This window comes from Scyliorhinus canicula, chromosome 1 (genome assembly GCF_902713615.1).
Source record: "Scyliorhinus canicula chromosome 1, sScyCan1.1, whole genome shotgun sequence".
Lineage (NCBI taxonomy): Eukaryota > Metazoa > Chordata > Chondrichthyes > Carcharhiniformes > Scyliorhinidae > Scyliorhinus > Scyliorhinus canicula.
In genome coordinates, this window is record NC_052146.1 from 281,305,615 (window position 1) to 281,321,953 (window position 16,339).

General features: G+C 46.9%; 1 protein-coding gene across 8 annotated transcripts in view; it reads left to right on the forward strand.

Moving 5' to 3' along the window:
• LOC119974827 (regulator of G-protein signaling 7) overlaps positions 1 to 16,339 on the forward strand; it is a 585,527-nt gene that overhangs the window by 434,761 nt on the left and 134,427 nt on the right. For all 8 annotated transcript variants that reach the window (XM_038814129.1, XM_038814137.1, XM_038814144.1 and 5 more), the window contains exon 6: positions 8,933 to 8,984. In XM_038814129.1, the coding sequence (XP_038670057.1) occupies positions 8,933 to 8,984 (52 nt within the window). The remainder of the gene's footprint in view (positions 1 to 8,932; positions 8,985 to 16,339) is intronic.

The following is a 16,339-nucleotide window of genomic DNA, read 5'->3' on the forward strand; positions in this document are numbered from 1 at the left end:
TGTCGGACTTGCCGGACCTGCAGAAGTGGAGGAAGGCTGATGTCTTGGCCATCGCCTCTCTAATCGCCCAGAGACAAGTCTTGAAGGACATTGGCACTGCCCAAGGCTTTGGCATGGTTGGGGGTTTTGTCGGAAATTCCTGCAGTTGGAAAAGATAAAGTACACCAGAAGGAGATCGGAAGAGGGGTTTTGCTCTAGATGGCTGCTGTTCATTATAGAACATAGAACAGTACAGCACAGAACAGGCCCTTCGGCCCTCGATGTTGTGCCGAGCCATGATCACCCTACTCAAACCCACGTATCCACCCTATACCCGTAACCCAACAACCCCCCCCCCCCCCCCCCAACCTTACTTTTTAGGACACTACGGGCAATTTATCATGGCCAATCCACCTAACCCGCACATCTTTGGACTGTGGGAGGAAACCGGAGCACCCGGAGGAAACCCACGCAGACACGGGGAGGACGTGCAGACTCCGCACAGACAGTGACCCAGCCGGGAATCGAACCTGGGACCCTGGAGCTGTGAAGCATTTATGCTAACAACCATGGTACTGTGCGGCCCGTCATTATCTTCTTCAAGGAGCTGGTTGTCATAAGGAATTAGAGGGAGGTGGCGAGGAAAGGGGTCGGAGAGAGGGGTTGGGGGGGTTGGGTAAATACAGGAAAAGTGGGATTGAGTTGTGGGGATAGTTTTATAAAAATTGTATAGATTTATTTGGCCTTTTGTGTGTTATGAATTGAAAATTTTCTGAATAAAAATATTTTTTAGAAAAAGAACAAGGGTGATAGAAGCCAATATGCTTCAGCTATACAAACCCTGGCTCAACCACATGTGGAGTAGTGACCAATTTTCGGCACCACTTCTTCGGAAGGATTCATTGGCCTTGGAAGGAATGCGGTGTGAATTTACGAGAATGATTTTTCTAGAAGGTTACATTTTCAGAGTGATTAATCAAACTAGGGTTGTAGTTGCTGTAATTTAGCAGGCTGAAGGGTGATTTGATCAAGGTTTAAGATATTAAGGGACATAGATAGAATAGATAACAGCGGATTGCTGTTATCGTGCGGGGCACAGTGGTTGCTAAGTGAGTGCTTGCTGAGAAGGGGAATAAATTTTTTAAAAACGTACTGTTGGGGGTTTCCAGCTGAATCCGGTCGGACTGAGGACAGAGTAACTGCTGGGTAAATAGTAAAGATTTAAATTGTTTGTGCAGGCCCATAACAGCTGATTGCTGTTATCGTGCGGGGCGCAGTGGTTGCTGGTTAAGTATTTTATTTTTACCTGTATTTAAGTTGGGCGGTTCCTAAACCCAAGACACTACACTTGTTGTGTCCACCACCCTTCAACCTCCTCTAACCTAAGGGGTTGAGTGAATATCAGGTAAGCTCTTTCTTTCTTTCTTTCTTTTTATTGTTTTTATCCACAAGTCATCTAGGGGGGATGGCAGGGAAGGCAGTGCAATGTTCCTCCTGAAGAATGTTTGAGGTGAGGGACGCCGTCAGTGTCCCTGCTGATTTCAGCTGTGGGAAGTGCACCCATCTCCAGCTCTTCAGAAACTGCGTTAGGGAACTGGAGCTGGATGAACTGCGGATCATTCGGGAGGCAGAGGTGGTCATAGATAGTAGCTTCAGGGATGTAGTTACTCCGAAGAATCAAAATAGATGGGTGACGGTGAGAGGGGCTGGGAGGGGGTGGGGGTTTTAACTAATTTGTCAGGGGCTGGGAAAATGAGCTGTAGTCCAGAAGCCAGTGTTGAGAGTAGTGAGGTACTGAGGAGGGTATCAAGGTCGCAGGAGTGTACCAGCAGACAGGAAGGTGGGTTGAAGTGTGTCTACTTCAATGCAAGGAGCATCCGGAATAAGGTAGGTGAACTTGGAGCGTGGATTGGTACTTGGGACTACGATGTTGTGGGCATTACGAAGACATGGTTAGAACAGGGACAGGAATAGTTGTTGGAAGTTCCGGGGTATAGATGTTTCAGTAAGAGTAGGGAAGGTGGTAAAAGAGGTGGAGGAGCAGCATTGTTAATCAAGGATAGTTTAACAGCTGCAGAAAGGCAGTTCGAAGGGGATCTGCCTACTGAGGTAACATGGGCTGAAGTTAGAAATAGGAAAGGAACGGTCACGTTGTTAGGAGTTTTCTATAGGCCCCCAAATAGTAATAGAGATGTGGAGGAAGAAATTGCAAAACAGATTATGGATAGGTATGGAGGTCTCAGGGTAGTTGTCATGGGTGACTTTAACTTTCCAAATATTGATTGGAACCTCTATAGGTCGAACAGTTCAGATGGGGCAGTTTATGTACAGTGTGTGCAGGAGGGTTTCCTGACACAATATGTGGATAGGCCGACAAGAGGTGGGGCCACGTTGGGCTTGGTACTGGGTAATGAACCGGGCCAAATGTTAGATTTGTTTGTGGGAGAGAACTTTGGAGATAGTGACCACAATTTGGTGTCTTTCACTATTGCAATGGAGAGGGATAGGGCCATATGGCAGGGCAAGGTTTATAATTGGGGGAGGGGTAATTATGATGTGATTAGGCTAGAATTAGGGAGCATAAGATGGGAACAGAAACTGTCAGGGAAAGGCACAAATGAAAAGTGGAGCTTGTTCAAGGAACAAATACTGCGTGTCCTTGATAGGTATGTCCCTGTCAGGCAGGGAGGAAATGACCATGCGAGGGAACCATGGTTCACGAAAGTGGTTGAATGTCTTGTAAAGAGGAGAAAGGAAGGGTATGTAAGGATGAGCAAACAAGGTTCAGTTGGGTCGCTTGAGGGTTACAAGGTAGCAAGGAATGAGCTAAAAAGAAGGGCTTAGGAGAGCTTGGAGGGGGCATGAGAAGTCCTTGGCGGGTCGGATCAAGGAAAGCCCCAAGGCTTTTTACTCTTATGTGAGAAATTAAAGAATGACCAGGATGAGGTTAGGGCCGGTCAAGGACAGTAGTGGGAACTTGTGTATGGAGTCAGAAGAGATAGGAGAGGCGTTGAATTAATACTTTTCTTCAGTGTTCACCAAGGAGAGGGGCCATGTGTTTTTGAGGATGAGAGTGTGATACAGGGGGTTGGCTGGAGGAGGTAGATGTTCTGAGGAAGGATGTATTAGCAATTTTGAAAAACCTGAATGTCGACAAGTCCCCTGGGCCAGATGGGATATATCTAAGGATTCTTTGGGAGGCAAGGGATGAGATTGCAGAGCCTTTGGCTTTGATCTTTGGGTCCTCACTGTCCGCGGGGATAGTGCCAGAGGACTGGAGAGTGGCGAATGTTGTTCCTCTGTTCAAGCAAGGGAATAGGAATGACCCTGGTAATTATAGGCCAGTTAGTCTTACTTCGGTGGTCGGTAAGTTAATGGAAAAGGTCCTGAAGGATAGGATTTATGACCATGTGGAAAGATGCAGCTTAATTCGGGATAGTCAACATGGATTCATGAAGGGTAAGTCTTGCCTCACGAATTTGATTGAATTCTTTGAGAAGGTAACTGAGTGTATAGATGAAGGTAGAGCAGTTGATGTCGTACACATGGATTTTAGTAAGGCGTTTGATAATGTTCCCCATGGTCAGCTCATGAAGAAAGTAAGGAGGTGTGGGATAGAGGGAAATTTGGCCAATTTGATAAGTAACTGGCTATCACATAGAAGACAGAGGGTGGTGGTGGATGGTAAATTTTCAGACTGGAGACCAGTTACCAGCGGTGTACCACAGGGATCAGTGCTGGGTCCACTGCTATTTGTGATTTTTATCAATGACTTGGAGGAGGGGTCAGTAAATTTGCTGATGACACCAAGATTGGTGGAGTAATGGATGAGGTGGAGGGCTGTTGTAGGCTGCAAAGAGACATTGATAGGATGTAGAGCGGGGCCGAAAAATGGCAGATGGAGTTTAACCCTGATAAGTGCGAGGTGATTCATTTTGGTAGGAAAAATTTGAATGCGGATTACAGGGTCAACGGCAGGGTTCTGAGGAATGTGGAGGAACAGAGAGATCTTGGGGTTCAGGTCCACAGATCTCTGAAGGTTGCCACTCAAGTGGATAGAGCCGTGAAGAAGGCTTATAGTGTGTTAGTGTTTATTAACAGGGGGGTTGAGTTTAAGAGCCGCGGGGTTATGCTGCAACTGTACAGGACCCTGGTGAGACCACATTTGGAGTATTGTGTGCAGTTCTGGCCACCTCACTATAGGAAGGATGTGGAAGCATTGGAAAGGGTGCAAAGGAGATTTACCAGGGTGCTACCTGGTTTGGAGGATTGTTCTTATGAGGAAAGGTTGAGGGAGCTAGGGCTTTTCTCTTCGGAGCGGAGGAGGATGAGAGGCGACTTAATAGAGGTTTATAAGATGATGAGGGGGACAGATAGAGTGGATGTTCAGAGACTATTTCCTCGGGTGGACGTAGCTGTTACAAGGGGGCATAACTATAAGGTTCAGTGTGGGAGATTTAGGAGGGATGTCCGAGGTAGGTTCGTTACTCAGAGAGTGGTTAGGGTGTGGAATGGACTGCCAGCTGTAACAGTGGAGTCGGACACTTTAGAAACTTTCAAGCGGTTATTGGATAGGCACGTGGAGCACACCAGAATGACAGGGAGAGGGATTGCTTGACCTTGGTTTCGGACAAGGGTCGGCACAACATTGAGGGCTGAAGGGCCTGTTCTGTGCTGCACAGTTCTATGTTCTATGTAGATAGAGGGAAATTATTTCCACTGGTTGAGCAGCCTTGGATTAGGGGCATAGTCTGACATTTCAGGTGTAAAATTAGAAAACGCTTCTAACCACAAAGGAGAGTAAAAGATTGGAACTATCTTCCACAAATGGCAATTGATGCTTGCACAAATATTAATTTTAAAACCAAGATTGAAAGATTTTTGTGAAGCAAATGTACAAAGGTATATGGAGCAATGGGTTACCATTGATCAGAAACTGAACTGGACTAGCCATATTAATTCTGTGGCTACCAGGGCAGGTCAAAGGCTAGGAAACCTACGGCGAGTAGCTCACCTACTGAACCCCCAAAGCCGGTCCATCATCGATAAGGCACAAGTCAGGAGTGTAATGGAATACTGCCTGGACGAATGCAGCTCCAACAACACTCAAGAAACTCAACATCATCCAGGACAAAGCAGCGTGTTTTATTGCCCCCTCCTCCACAAACTTTCAAACCCTTCACCACCGACAACCAGTGGCAGCCGTGTGTACCATCTACAAGATGCACTGCAGTAACTCACCAAGGTTCCTAAGACAGGACCTTCCAAACCCATGAATATACCATCTAGAATGACAAGAGCAGCAGATACCCGAGAACCCCACCATCTGGAGGTTCCCCTCCAAGTCACTCAATACCCCGACTTAGAATTATATCGTTTCTTCACTGTCGCTGGGGCAACATCCTGGAACCTGCTCCCTAACAACACAGTGGGTGTACCTACACCTCAAGGACTGCAGTAGTTCATGAAGTCAACTCACCATCACCTTCTGAAGGGCTACTCAAAACAGGCAATAAATCCTGGCCTAATCAGCGATGCCCACATCCCGTAAATTTATTTTTAAAAACTATGGTCTGAGGTAATGGAATAGCCATGTTCTCATTCAGTGGCAGAACAGACTCAAAGGGTAAAGTGTGCTCCACCTGTTCACATTGAACTATTTTCCTGGTAGTGACAAAGTGAAATCACCCGATACTTAGTTTATTTGGAGCAAATTATGTCTGTTCATTTGTTTTGAATTCATGTGAAGCCAGGAGGACCAGAGGTGCTTCACCCAGCTCCACGCTACTTCTGCTGGTCACGACTATTCCCCTCTCCTGTTATTCCCCACCAACACATACCGGTACGCCTCCAACGACACATACCCCAAGGGCCACTGCCACTACAGCATGCATCCCAAAATTCAGCTTCAGGAATGGGAAAGCTGCTTATAGAGGTAGGAACAGCTCTCACCCAAATCGTGGGGTGGGATTCTCCAGCCTCGCAACTGTGTGTTCCTCTGTGGTGGGAGGTTGCATGCTGTTCGCTGGCGGTGGGATTCTCTGCTCCATCCGCTATCAATGGGAATCCCCATTGAAGCCACCCCATACACCAGGAAACCCGCGGCCAGCGGGACCAGAGGGTCCCCGCCGTCAGTGAACGGCCGGAGAATTCCAGCCCATGTCCGCAATCAGATCGGCATCAAGATTTATTTCCCTGTCAGAAACAAAAGTGAATTTGGCCCCTGTCGGTCTAAACAGCAGCTTATTACAGCAACGTGGATGAACTCCCAATGAAACATCAGGTTGTAATAAGGGTAGATTTTGATCGAGGCCTTGTCAAATGCTTATTACCAGAGGTGAGGAGGGATTGAATGGCTCACCTCTTTTCCCATTCATTCCACAGTAACCAATTTTTTTTGTTATAAAAGGATTACACATGTTAATTCAGTGAGTGCTTAACCGTTTACACACTGTGATCGTAATAGAATGGAGGTTTTCTTGAGTTTAATAGAGAAATAGATTAGATTTGTTATATTTAAACTGATCTGGGTTAAATAGTAAAATACACTCCAACTTCCACACACATACATATCTGCGCACACACGGGCACATAAGCACACACACTCAGAGTCCACACGCAATGAACACTGGGTGTGATTTAATGAAAAAAAAGAGTCCCGTTTTGGGCACAAATAGGGTATTCCTCAGAGCCTGCAGCGCCAAGAACGACCTCACTATCAAACGGGACTTTGTTTTATTTTGGTCTCTGTCAGGGACGCCCCGCCGAGACCGCACTTACCTCACACCCTGCACAGGTGAGCTGAGCTCATCAGTGCAGGAAGAGATTGGGGTGCAATTTTTAAATGCCACCCCTATCTCTTGATCCCCTCAGTCACCCCACCTCGGCCTCCTGACCTTCCCAACTTCCTCTTAAGGGTCCTCGAGCACCGGCCTCATCCCACCTCTTAAGGGCAGGGCACTCTCAGGCCCGATCCCTGGCACAGGTAACCTGGCACAATAAAATGAAATGAGGCAAATGTTAATATGGATCTTGCCCAGTGATTTTTAAAAACTAAATTTAGAGTACTCAATTAATTTTTGCCAATTAAGGGGCAATTTAGCGTGCCCATTCCACCTAACTTGCATATCTTTGGGTTGTGGGGACGAAATCCACGCAAACACGGGGAGAATGGGCAAACTCCACACGGACAGTGACCTAGAGCTGGGATCGAACCTGGGACTTCGGCGCTGTGTGGCAGCAGTGCTAACCAGTGTGTAGCCATGCTGCCCGATCTCACCCAGTGATGGCGAGATCCAGATTGCAACGTCTCATGAGATCCCGTGAGATCTCGCGAGGCACTCTGAGCGTCGCAAATCGAGAGAGAGAGATGGATCTCTTGCAAGATCTAACGGCCTTGTCACGTCACAGAATCATGTGCGATGAGGCCATTCGAAGGGCTGGTTTAGCATAGTGGGCTAAACAGCTGGCTTGTTATGCAGAACAAGGCCAGCAGCACGGGTTCAATTCCTGTACCGGCCTCCCCGAACAGGTGCCGGAATATGGCAACTATGGGCTTTTCACAGTAACTTCATTGAAGCCTACTTGTGACAATAAGTTATTATTGTTATTATTGCGCCTGCACGAACTCATAAAGGCTTCTTGGGCAGCACCTTCTAAACCCATGACCGCTACAAGGTTACCTAACATATGAGAATACCACCATTTGGAAGTTCTGCTCCAAGTAACTCACCATCCTGACTTGGAAATATATTGCCGTTCGTTCATTGCCACGGGGCCAAAATCAGGAACACTCTCCCTAATAACACACTGGGTGTACCTACACAAGTTAGTTTGCAGCGGTTCAAGAAGGCAGCTCACCATCCACCTTCGCCAGGGCAATTAGGGACGGGCAATACGTTCTGGCCTAACCAGCGGCAGCCACATCCCGTAAATGAATTTTTAAAAAAGGCACCTTTCTTTAAAAGCTCTCTCTACTGTGGACTGGGTTATTTGTGTGTTGAGAGAGAGAGAGACGGAGGGTTTGGGGGGGTGGGGGGGGAGGATTGGAGAATCCTTTTTTGCTTCTCAGCTGCTTGTTCAGTTCTGCTGGGGAAACATTGCTTAGAACACATAGTAGGCTTTACCTTGCCAAGTGACCTCTTTCTTCAATTGCCAGTAATTTGAACATAATTGTACATTCCAACTGTAACTCAATCAGCTCGTCTGCAAACCCTTCTTCAAACCAAAATTGCATTGTCTAAGCAATTACCTTTTAATGGCTCGTCTTCAACAATTGAATACTTAGATGCATTGTTAATAGGGCATGAAGGAAGGAACATTGTTCACAAACCCCTGGAGGGTGCCGTTGCCTGTGAAGAGCTTTGCAGACTTGCTGTCTATTTCCTCTCCACAGGGATGGACCGTGCAATATATAGTCATGTAAATTGGTGTTGATCATCCTAATGCAGGTTGAAATCACTTCTGTCAGTTTGGAAAACTAAAGTCTAATTCCTGTAGGCCATTCAGCCCCTCGGGCCTGTCCCACCATTCAATTAGATCATGGCTGATCTGAGGCCTGACTCCATATCCCTGCCTTTGGCCCATATCCCTTGATTCCTTTGCTTAACAAAAATCAATCCATCTCAGATTTAATATGAACAACTGTTCGAGCTACAACTGCTGCTTGTGGGACCAAACCTTTACCGCTCTTTAAGTGAAGCAGTGCTTCCTCACATCTCTCCTGAATGGCCTTGCCCGTAATTTTAGACTAATTTTAGAATCTCCAACCAGTGGAAATAGTTTATCTTTATCTACCTTGCCTTTCCCTGTTAATATCGTGAATACTTAAAAATTAAAGTTTGCCAGAAGCGCGCCTTTGTGACGTGTTATGTTACCTGGAAAAAATGCATTATTTGATGCTTTCAAAATAAATCAATGAACTACAAATATGTTATCCCTTGTTCTTTTGCAGACACCATACTTTTGGCCATCTAACTGTTGGGAGCCAGAAAACACTGACTATGGTCAGTACTTATGTAAGGTATTTCTCATTATATGTGCAGGAGGTATGATAAGTGATGGCTAGTTACATATGTATGTATACAAGTGCTTCATTTCATTTCAGCAGACTAGGTTAATGCATTAATGACCAAGTTGTTTGTATGGTATGGACAAATGTTATTATATTCACAAAAGTATGAATGTAGGTAAACATGAAATACTTACTGTTTTTAACTAATGGCTGTATGATTATATGTTATACTGGAGGTACAAAGATACATACATAGAAGACAGGAGCAGGAGGAGGCCTTTTGGCCCTTCGAGCCTGCTCCGCCATTCATCACGATCATAGCTGATTTGGAAGATGCTGGACGTGAAGTCAAAGACAAATTTCCACTTTTGCATGAACAGTAAAGCCTTATTCAATTCTATTATAGCATTTATCTAAATATGCTATGACTAATTGCGAAAAAAATTTTAAAGAAAAAAGTCACATACATTACATGGCACATTAAAAACCTGTAACTTGTCTTGGCATTCAGGATCCTGAAGAATGCAGCAATTTAAAATGCGATAACACCAAAATACTGCAGACACTGGAAACCTGAAATTAGAATGGAAAGTGCTGGAAAAAGCCAGCAGGTCTGATACCATCTGCGGGTGCATCAGCCACTTCATGTCTCAAGACGCAGTAGCACACTGATTTTCTCATCACAAATTTTGCTTCACAGTGCCAGGGTCCCAGGTTCGATTCCCTGCTGGGTCACTGTCTGTGCGGAGTCTGCACATTCTCCCCGTGTGTGTGTGGATTTCCTCCGGGTGCTCTGGATTCCTCCCACAGTCCAAAGACGTGCAGGTTAGGTGGATTGGCCATGATAAATTGCTCTTAGTGACCAAAAAGGTTGTGAGGGGTTGTTGGGTTACGGGCATAGGGTGGAAGTGAAGGCTTAAGTGGGTCAGTGCAGACTCTATAGGCCAAATGGCCTCCTTCTGCACTGTATGTTCTATGTTCTAAATGACACTTTGCCATTTTTTGGGAAATTTCTATTCAACAGTTTGAGTCCATTCTGACTCTTCTTTCGGAACAGTTTGAAGAAGAGTAATTTTTAGAAATTAATTTATGGGAGGTGAGCCTCGCTGGTTAGACGAGCATTTGTTGCCCGTTCTGAATTGCTCTTCAGAAGGTGGTGGTGAATTGTCCAGTTGAACCGCTGCAGTCCTTGAGGTGTAGGTTCACACACTGTGCTTTTAGGGAGGGAGTTCCAGGATGTTTCCTCAGTGAAGATAAAGGAATGCCGATATATTTCCAAGTCAGGGTGGTGAGTAATTTGGAGGGGAAGCTCCAGATGATGGGGTTCCCAGGTATCTGCTGCTCTCGTCCTTATAGATGGTAGTGGTCGTAAGTTTGGAAGGTGCTGTCTAAAGGACCTGGTGAGTTACTGCAGTGCAGCTTGTAGACTGCACACACGACTGCCACTGTTCATAGAACATACAGTGGAGAAGGAGGCCATTCAGCCCATCAAGTCTGCACCAACCCATTTAAACCCTCATTTCTACCCTAACCCAATAACCCCTCCAAACCACGAAGGGCAATTTATCATGGCCAATCCCCCTAACCTGCACGTCTTTGGACTGTGGGAGGAAACCGGAGCACCCGGAGGAAACCCACGCAGACACGGGGAAAACGTGCAGATTCTGCACAGACAGTGACCCAGAGGGGAATCAAACCTGGGAAGCCACAGTGCTATCCACTTATGCTACCGTGCTGCCCTTCATCGGTGGTGGAGGGTTTGAATGTTTGTGGAAGGGGGAGCAATCAAGTTGGCTGCTTTATCCTGGATGGTGTTGAGCTTCTTGAGTGTTGTTGGAGCCGCACTCATCCAGGCAAATGGAGAGTATTCCATTACACTCCTGACTTGTGCCTTGTAGATGGTGGACAGGCTTTGGGGGGCCAGGATGTGAGCTACTTGTCGTAGGATTCCTAGCCTTTGACCTGCCCTAGTAGCCACAGTATTAATATGGCTAGTCCAGTTCAGTTTCTGATCAATGGTAACCCCCAGGATGTTGATTGCAGGGGATTCAGCAATGGTAATGCCACTGAAAGTCAAGGAGCGGTGGTTAGATCCTCTCTTGGAGGAGATGGTCATTGCCTGGCACTTGTATGCCGAAAATGTAACTTGCCACTTGTCAGCCCAAGCCTGGATACTGTCCAGGTCTTGCTGCATTTGGACATGGACTGCTTTGTTATCTGAGGAGTCATGAATGGTGCTGAACATTGTGCATCATCTGCAAACATCCCCATTTCTGACCCTATGATGGAAGGGAAGTTATTGATGAAGCAGCTGAAAATGGTTGGGCCTGGGACATTACCCTGAGGAACTCCTGCAGTGATGTCCTGGGGCTGAGATGATTGACCTCCAACCACCACAACCATCCTTCTTTGTGCCAAGTATGTCTCCAACCAATGGAAAGTTTCATTCCTGATTCTCGCTGACTCCATTTTGGCTAGAGCTCCTTGATGCCATAATTGGGCAAATGCTGCCTTGATGTCAGGAGCAATAACCAGCACCTCACCTCTGGCATTCAGCTCCTTTGTCCATGTTTGAACCAAATCTGTAATGAGGTGAGGAACTGAGTGATCCTGGTGGAACCCAAACTGAGCGTCCGTGAGCAGGTTATTGCTGAGTAAGTGCCGTTGGGTAGCACTGTTGATGACTCCTTCCATCACTTTGCTGATGATGGAGAGTAGACTGATAGAGCAACAATTGGCTGGGTTGGATTTGTCCTGTTTCTTGTGCACAGAACACACCTGGGCAATTTTCCACATCACAGAGTAGATGCCAGTGTTGTAGCTGTACTGGAGCAGCTTGGCTAGCCGTGCAGCCAGTTCTGGAGCATAGCCTTCAATAATATTGCCGGAATACGGTCAGGGCCCATAGCCTTTGCAATATCCAGTGCCTTCAGCCCTTTCTTGATATCAGATGGAGTGAATCATGTTGGCTGAAGACTGACACCTGTGATGTTGGGGACCGTCGGAGGTGACCGAGATGGATCATCGACTCAGCACATCTGGCTGAAAATTGTTGCGAATGCCTCAGCCTTGTCTTTTGCACAAATGTGCTCGGCTCCTCCTTCATTGAGGATGGGAATATTTGTGGAGTCTCCTCTTCCAGTGAGTTATTTAATTATCTACCACCATTCACTGCTGGATGTGTCAGGACCACAGAGCTTAGATCTGATGCATTTGTTGTGTAATCACTTAGCTCTGTCTATTACTTGCTGCTTATGCTATTTGGCAGACAAGTAGTCCTGTGTTAACTTCAGCAGGTTGACTCCTCAATTTTTGGTATGCCTGATGTTGCTGCTGGCATGGTCTCCTGCACTCTTCATTGAACCAGGGTTGATCCCCTGGCTTGCTGGTAATGGTAGAGTGGGGGATATGCCGGGCCATGAGGTTGCAGATTGTGGTTCAGTACAATTCTGCTGCTGCTGATGGCCCACAGTGCCTCATGATGCCCAGTCTTGAGTTGCTAGATCTGTTCGAAGTCTATCCCATTTAGCACGGTGGTAGTGCCACGCAACTCAATGGGCTGCAGGTTGGGCAGGAACCATAGCAAGGTGCCTCACAGGGCTGCAGGGTGGGCAGGAACCATAACAAGGTGCCTCACAGGGCTGCAGGGTGGGCAGGAACTGTAGCAAGGTGCCTCACAGGGCTGCAGAGTGGGCAGGAACTATAGCAAGGTGCCTCACAGGGCTGCAGGGTGGGCAGGAACTGTAGCAAGGTGCCTCACAGGGCTGCAGGGTGGGCAGGAACTATAGCAAGGTGCCTCACAGGGCTGCAGGGTGGGCAGGAACTGTAGCAAGGTGCCTCACAGGGCTGCAGGGTGGGCAGGAACTGTAGCAAGGTGCCTCACAGGGCTGCAGGGTGGGCAGGAACCATAGCAAGGTGCCTCACAGGGCTGCAGGGTGGGCAGGAACTGTAGCACGATGCCTCACAGGGCTGCAAGCAGGATAAAAACAACAAGTAGAGAGGAGTTAGGTTGCTGATTGATAGTGACATCCATTGAAGAGGTGAGTCATGATGTCGAGCAGGTGTCCGTGGCCTCAGGAGGTCGAGCGATACAATATAAGCCTTGCCTCCATCAGTGTGACCATTGGGAGAACCTTACATCGACTCAAGTTGTGATTCCATTGCCTGGACCACCATGCTGACACCTTGCTGTACGCCCCAGATCTAGCTTGCCCAACTCGTGCAGCCCTTGAAGACCCTGCACGTAACCCCCCCCCCCCTCCAGATTTCTGCAGGGGACTGCTCCTCCATTCAGACTGTTTCTCACCCACATTTGTTGCTGGTTGCCGCACAATTGGGCCTCGCTTCAAGTGTCTCCCCCGCTGTCATTGTAGCCCTTCCACTCGGCCGATTCAGATTGTGTGTGAGGGTGAATGTACGTGTGCGGATCAGTGAATAAGTGAAGGGGTATGATGGCGAGTATGTGTGTGCAAGGGTGACTGTGTGCACGAAGATGAGTGTGTGTGCATGGGTGGGTGAATGAGGGCGTTTGAGGGCGACTGCGCGAGGGAGAGAGGGGGAAGTGTGTTTTTGTGAGAAAGAGAAAAGGGTGAGTGTGTGTGTGAGGAAGTGGGAGATAAGAGTGATTGTGTGTGCGAGAGAGAAGTTTCAGTGTATGTGTGCATGAGAAAGGGGTGAGTATGAGTGTATAAGAAAGGGCAGCACAGTGTCGCAGTGGTTAGCACTGCTGTCTCACGACGCTGAGGTCCCAGGTTCGATTCCGGCTCTGGGTCACTGTCCTAGTGGAGTTTGCACATTCTTCCCGTGTTTGCGTGGGTTTCGCCCCCATAACCCAAAGATGTGCAGGTTAGGTGAATTCGCCATGCTAAATTGCCCCTAATTTGGAAAAAAAAATGAATTGGGTACTCTAAATTTATAAAAAAGAAAAAAAAAGAAAGGGTGAGTGTGTGAGAGAGATGGAGGTGAGTGTGTGTGTGTGTGAGAGATGAGGGTGAGTGTGTGTGTGAAAGATGGAGGTGAGTGTGTGTGTGAGCAAGATGTTTGTAAGAGAGGAAGAAAGGTGAATATGCGTGTGTGAGGGATGTGTGTCTGTGTGAGGGATGTGTGTGTGTGAGAGATGGAGATGAGTGTGTGTTGGGTGAGTGTGTGTGAGGTGAAGGTGAGAGTGTGTGGAGTGAGTGTGTATGAGATGGGTGTGAGTGGCATGAGTGTGTGAGAGATGGGGGTGAGTGTGTGTGTGTAAGAGATGGAGGTGTGTGAGTGAGGTGTGTGTGTAAGAGAGGAAGAAAGGTGAGTGTGTATGAGATGAGTGTGTGTGAGAAATGGAGGTGAATGTGTACGTGAGAGAGACGGACGTGAGTGTGTGTGTGGGGTGAGTGTGTGAGAGAGGGAAGTGAGTTTGTGTGTGGAGTGAGTGTGTGAGAGATGAAGATGAGTGTGTGTGTGAGAGATGGAGGTAAGTGTGTGTGTGGGGGGGTGAGTGTATGTGAGAGATGGAAGTGAGCGTGTGTGTGTGCATATGTGAGAGGGAGGTGAGTTTGTGGAAGACAGCAAGAAAGGTGAGTGTGTGTGAGCAGCGATTGTGTGTGAGAGATGCAGGTGAATGTGTGTGTGAGAGCGAGATGGAGGTGAGTGTGTGGAAGACAGCAAGAGAGGTGTGTGTGTGGTGGGGGGGGGGTGAGTGTGTGTGTGAGTGATGGAGGTGAGTGTATTGTGTGTGTGAAAAAGGTGAATGTGTGCAAGAGAGAGGAATGTGTGTGTAAATGTGTGTGTAAGAGAGAGAGGGGGATATGTGTGTGTGACAGGAGACTAACCTATCTCTGCAGCACGCTGAGGCACTGGTGTCACTGACAGTCAATGCTGTGGACCTCAAATGTTTTGTTTTACCTCCTTCATTTGTTCCGCATCAAGTTTTTTCCTTCCCCTCTTCTAGGATACAGCTCCTCTGCTCCTGAAATCCTGCTGGCACTTCACCCACATGGCATGATTCATATAAGGCCATGACCTATCCGACACGATTCATATAAGCTTTCACGTTTAGCATTTATAGGCTATTGAGCACAAAATAAACTGAAGCCATATCTGCATTACATGCATGCACACACACTTCCAAAGTAGCCATGGGACATCAATCAGAATTAATAACCCTGGGTGATAATACTTCTTTGGGATCCAATGACAGGGGTCTGATATGGTACCGCTTGTGCTATGTCATAAATTCAGCAGAGGGGCAGCACGGTGGCGCAGTGCTTAGCACAGCGGCCTCGGCGCCGAGGTCCCAGGTTCGATCCCGGCTCTGGGTCACTGTCCGTGTGGAGTGATGCACCATCAATTGCACTCGAGTTGTGAAGAAGTTCCAAACAACAGGCTTTAATGTACTAGATGTGTGCCCGGCAGTCGACTTACAGAGAAAGGCCGACTGCCAGCTGGTACGGGTTCTTATATCCCGCCTCGTAGGCGGAGCTACCAGCCTCTCGGCCAATCGGTGAGCAGTCACATGACTATCCTCAGCCAATTGGCAGAGAGGCACATGACCTGCCTGAGCCAATGGGCAGCGAGTCTTCTGCACCAATGGCAGCACTGCTCTGAGGTACCGTAATCACCCTAGTCATACTACCACATGGAGTTTGCACATTCTCCCCGTTTTTGCATGGGTTTCGCCCTCACAACCAAAAGATGTGCAGGGTATGTGGATTGACCACGCTAAATTGCCCCTTAATTGGAAAAAATTAATTGGGTACTCTAAATTTATTTAAAAAATTTTTTTTTTAATAAATTCCGCAATAAATTTTGCGGGTTGAACCTTGCAAACTTGCTGGTCTTGCTGGATCTAGCTAATCGCTTTGTAAACATGCTGAGCAGTTAGGGGCAGACTGATGACTTCCATAATGGAAAATTGCTCGCCTGTTGATCTGCTGTCGACAGGTTTTATAATCTGTTAATGGATGATGAGCCTCATTGACAAAATATCAAGCTTGTCAACAGTAAGTTGATGATTGGTGAGATCTTGAAATAATTGTATTTATGTGGTACACATTTGCACATTGTGCTATTTGTCTGACTTTCTTTCAGTTACATAACTGTACAGACACTGGTATTGGGCTAAGTCAACAGCAAATGTGGTAATGCAAGGATTAATTAGCAATACGGAAAATTAACAGAAAAAAATCATTACTCAGTAGAGAAACATTTAAAAGATTAGCAAACAACAAATTAGAATAGTTAATTTTGGATATAGAAGCACCATATTCCATCTTCCTTCCATGGATTTGATTTGATTTTAATTTGATTTGATTTATTTTCACATGTACCAAAGTACAGTGAAAAGTATTTTTCTGCGGCCGAGGA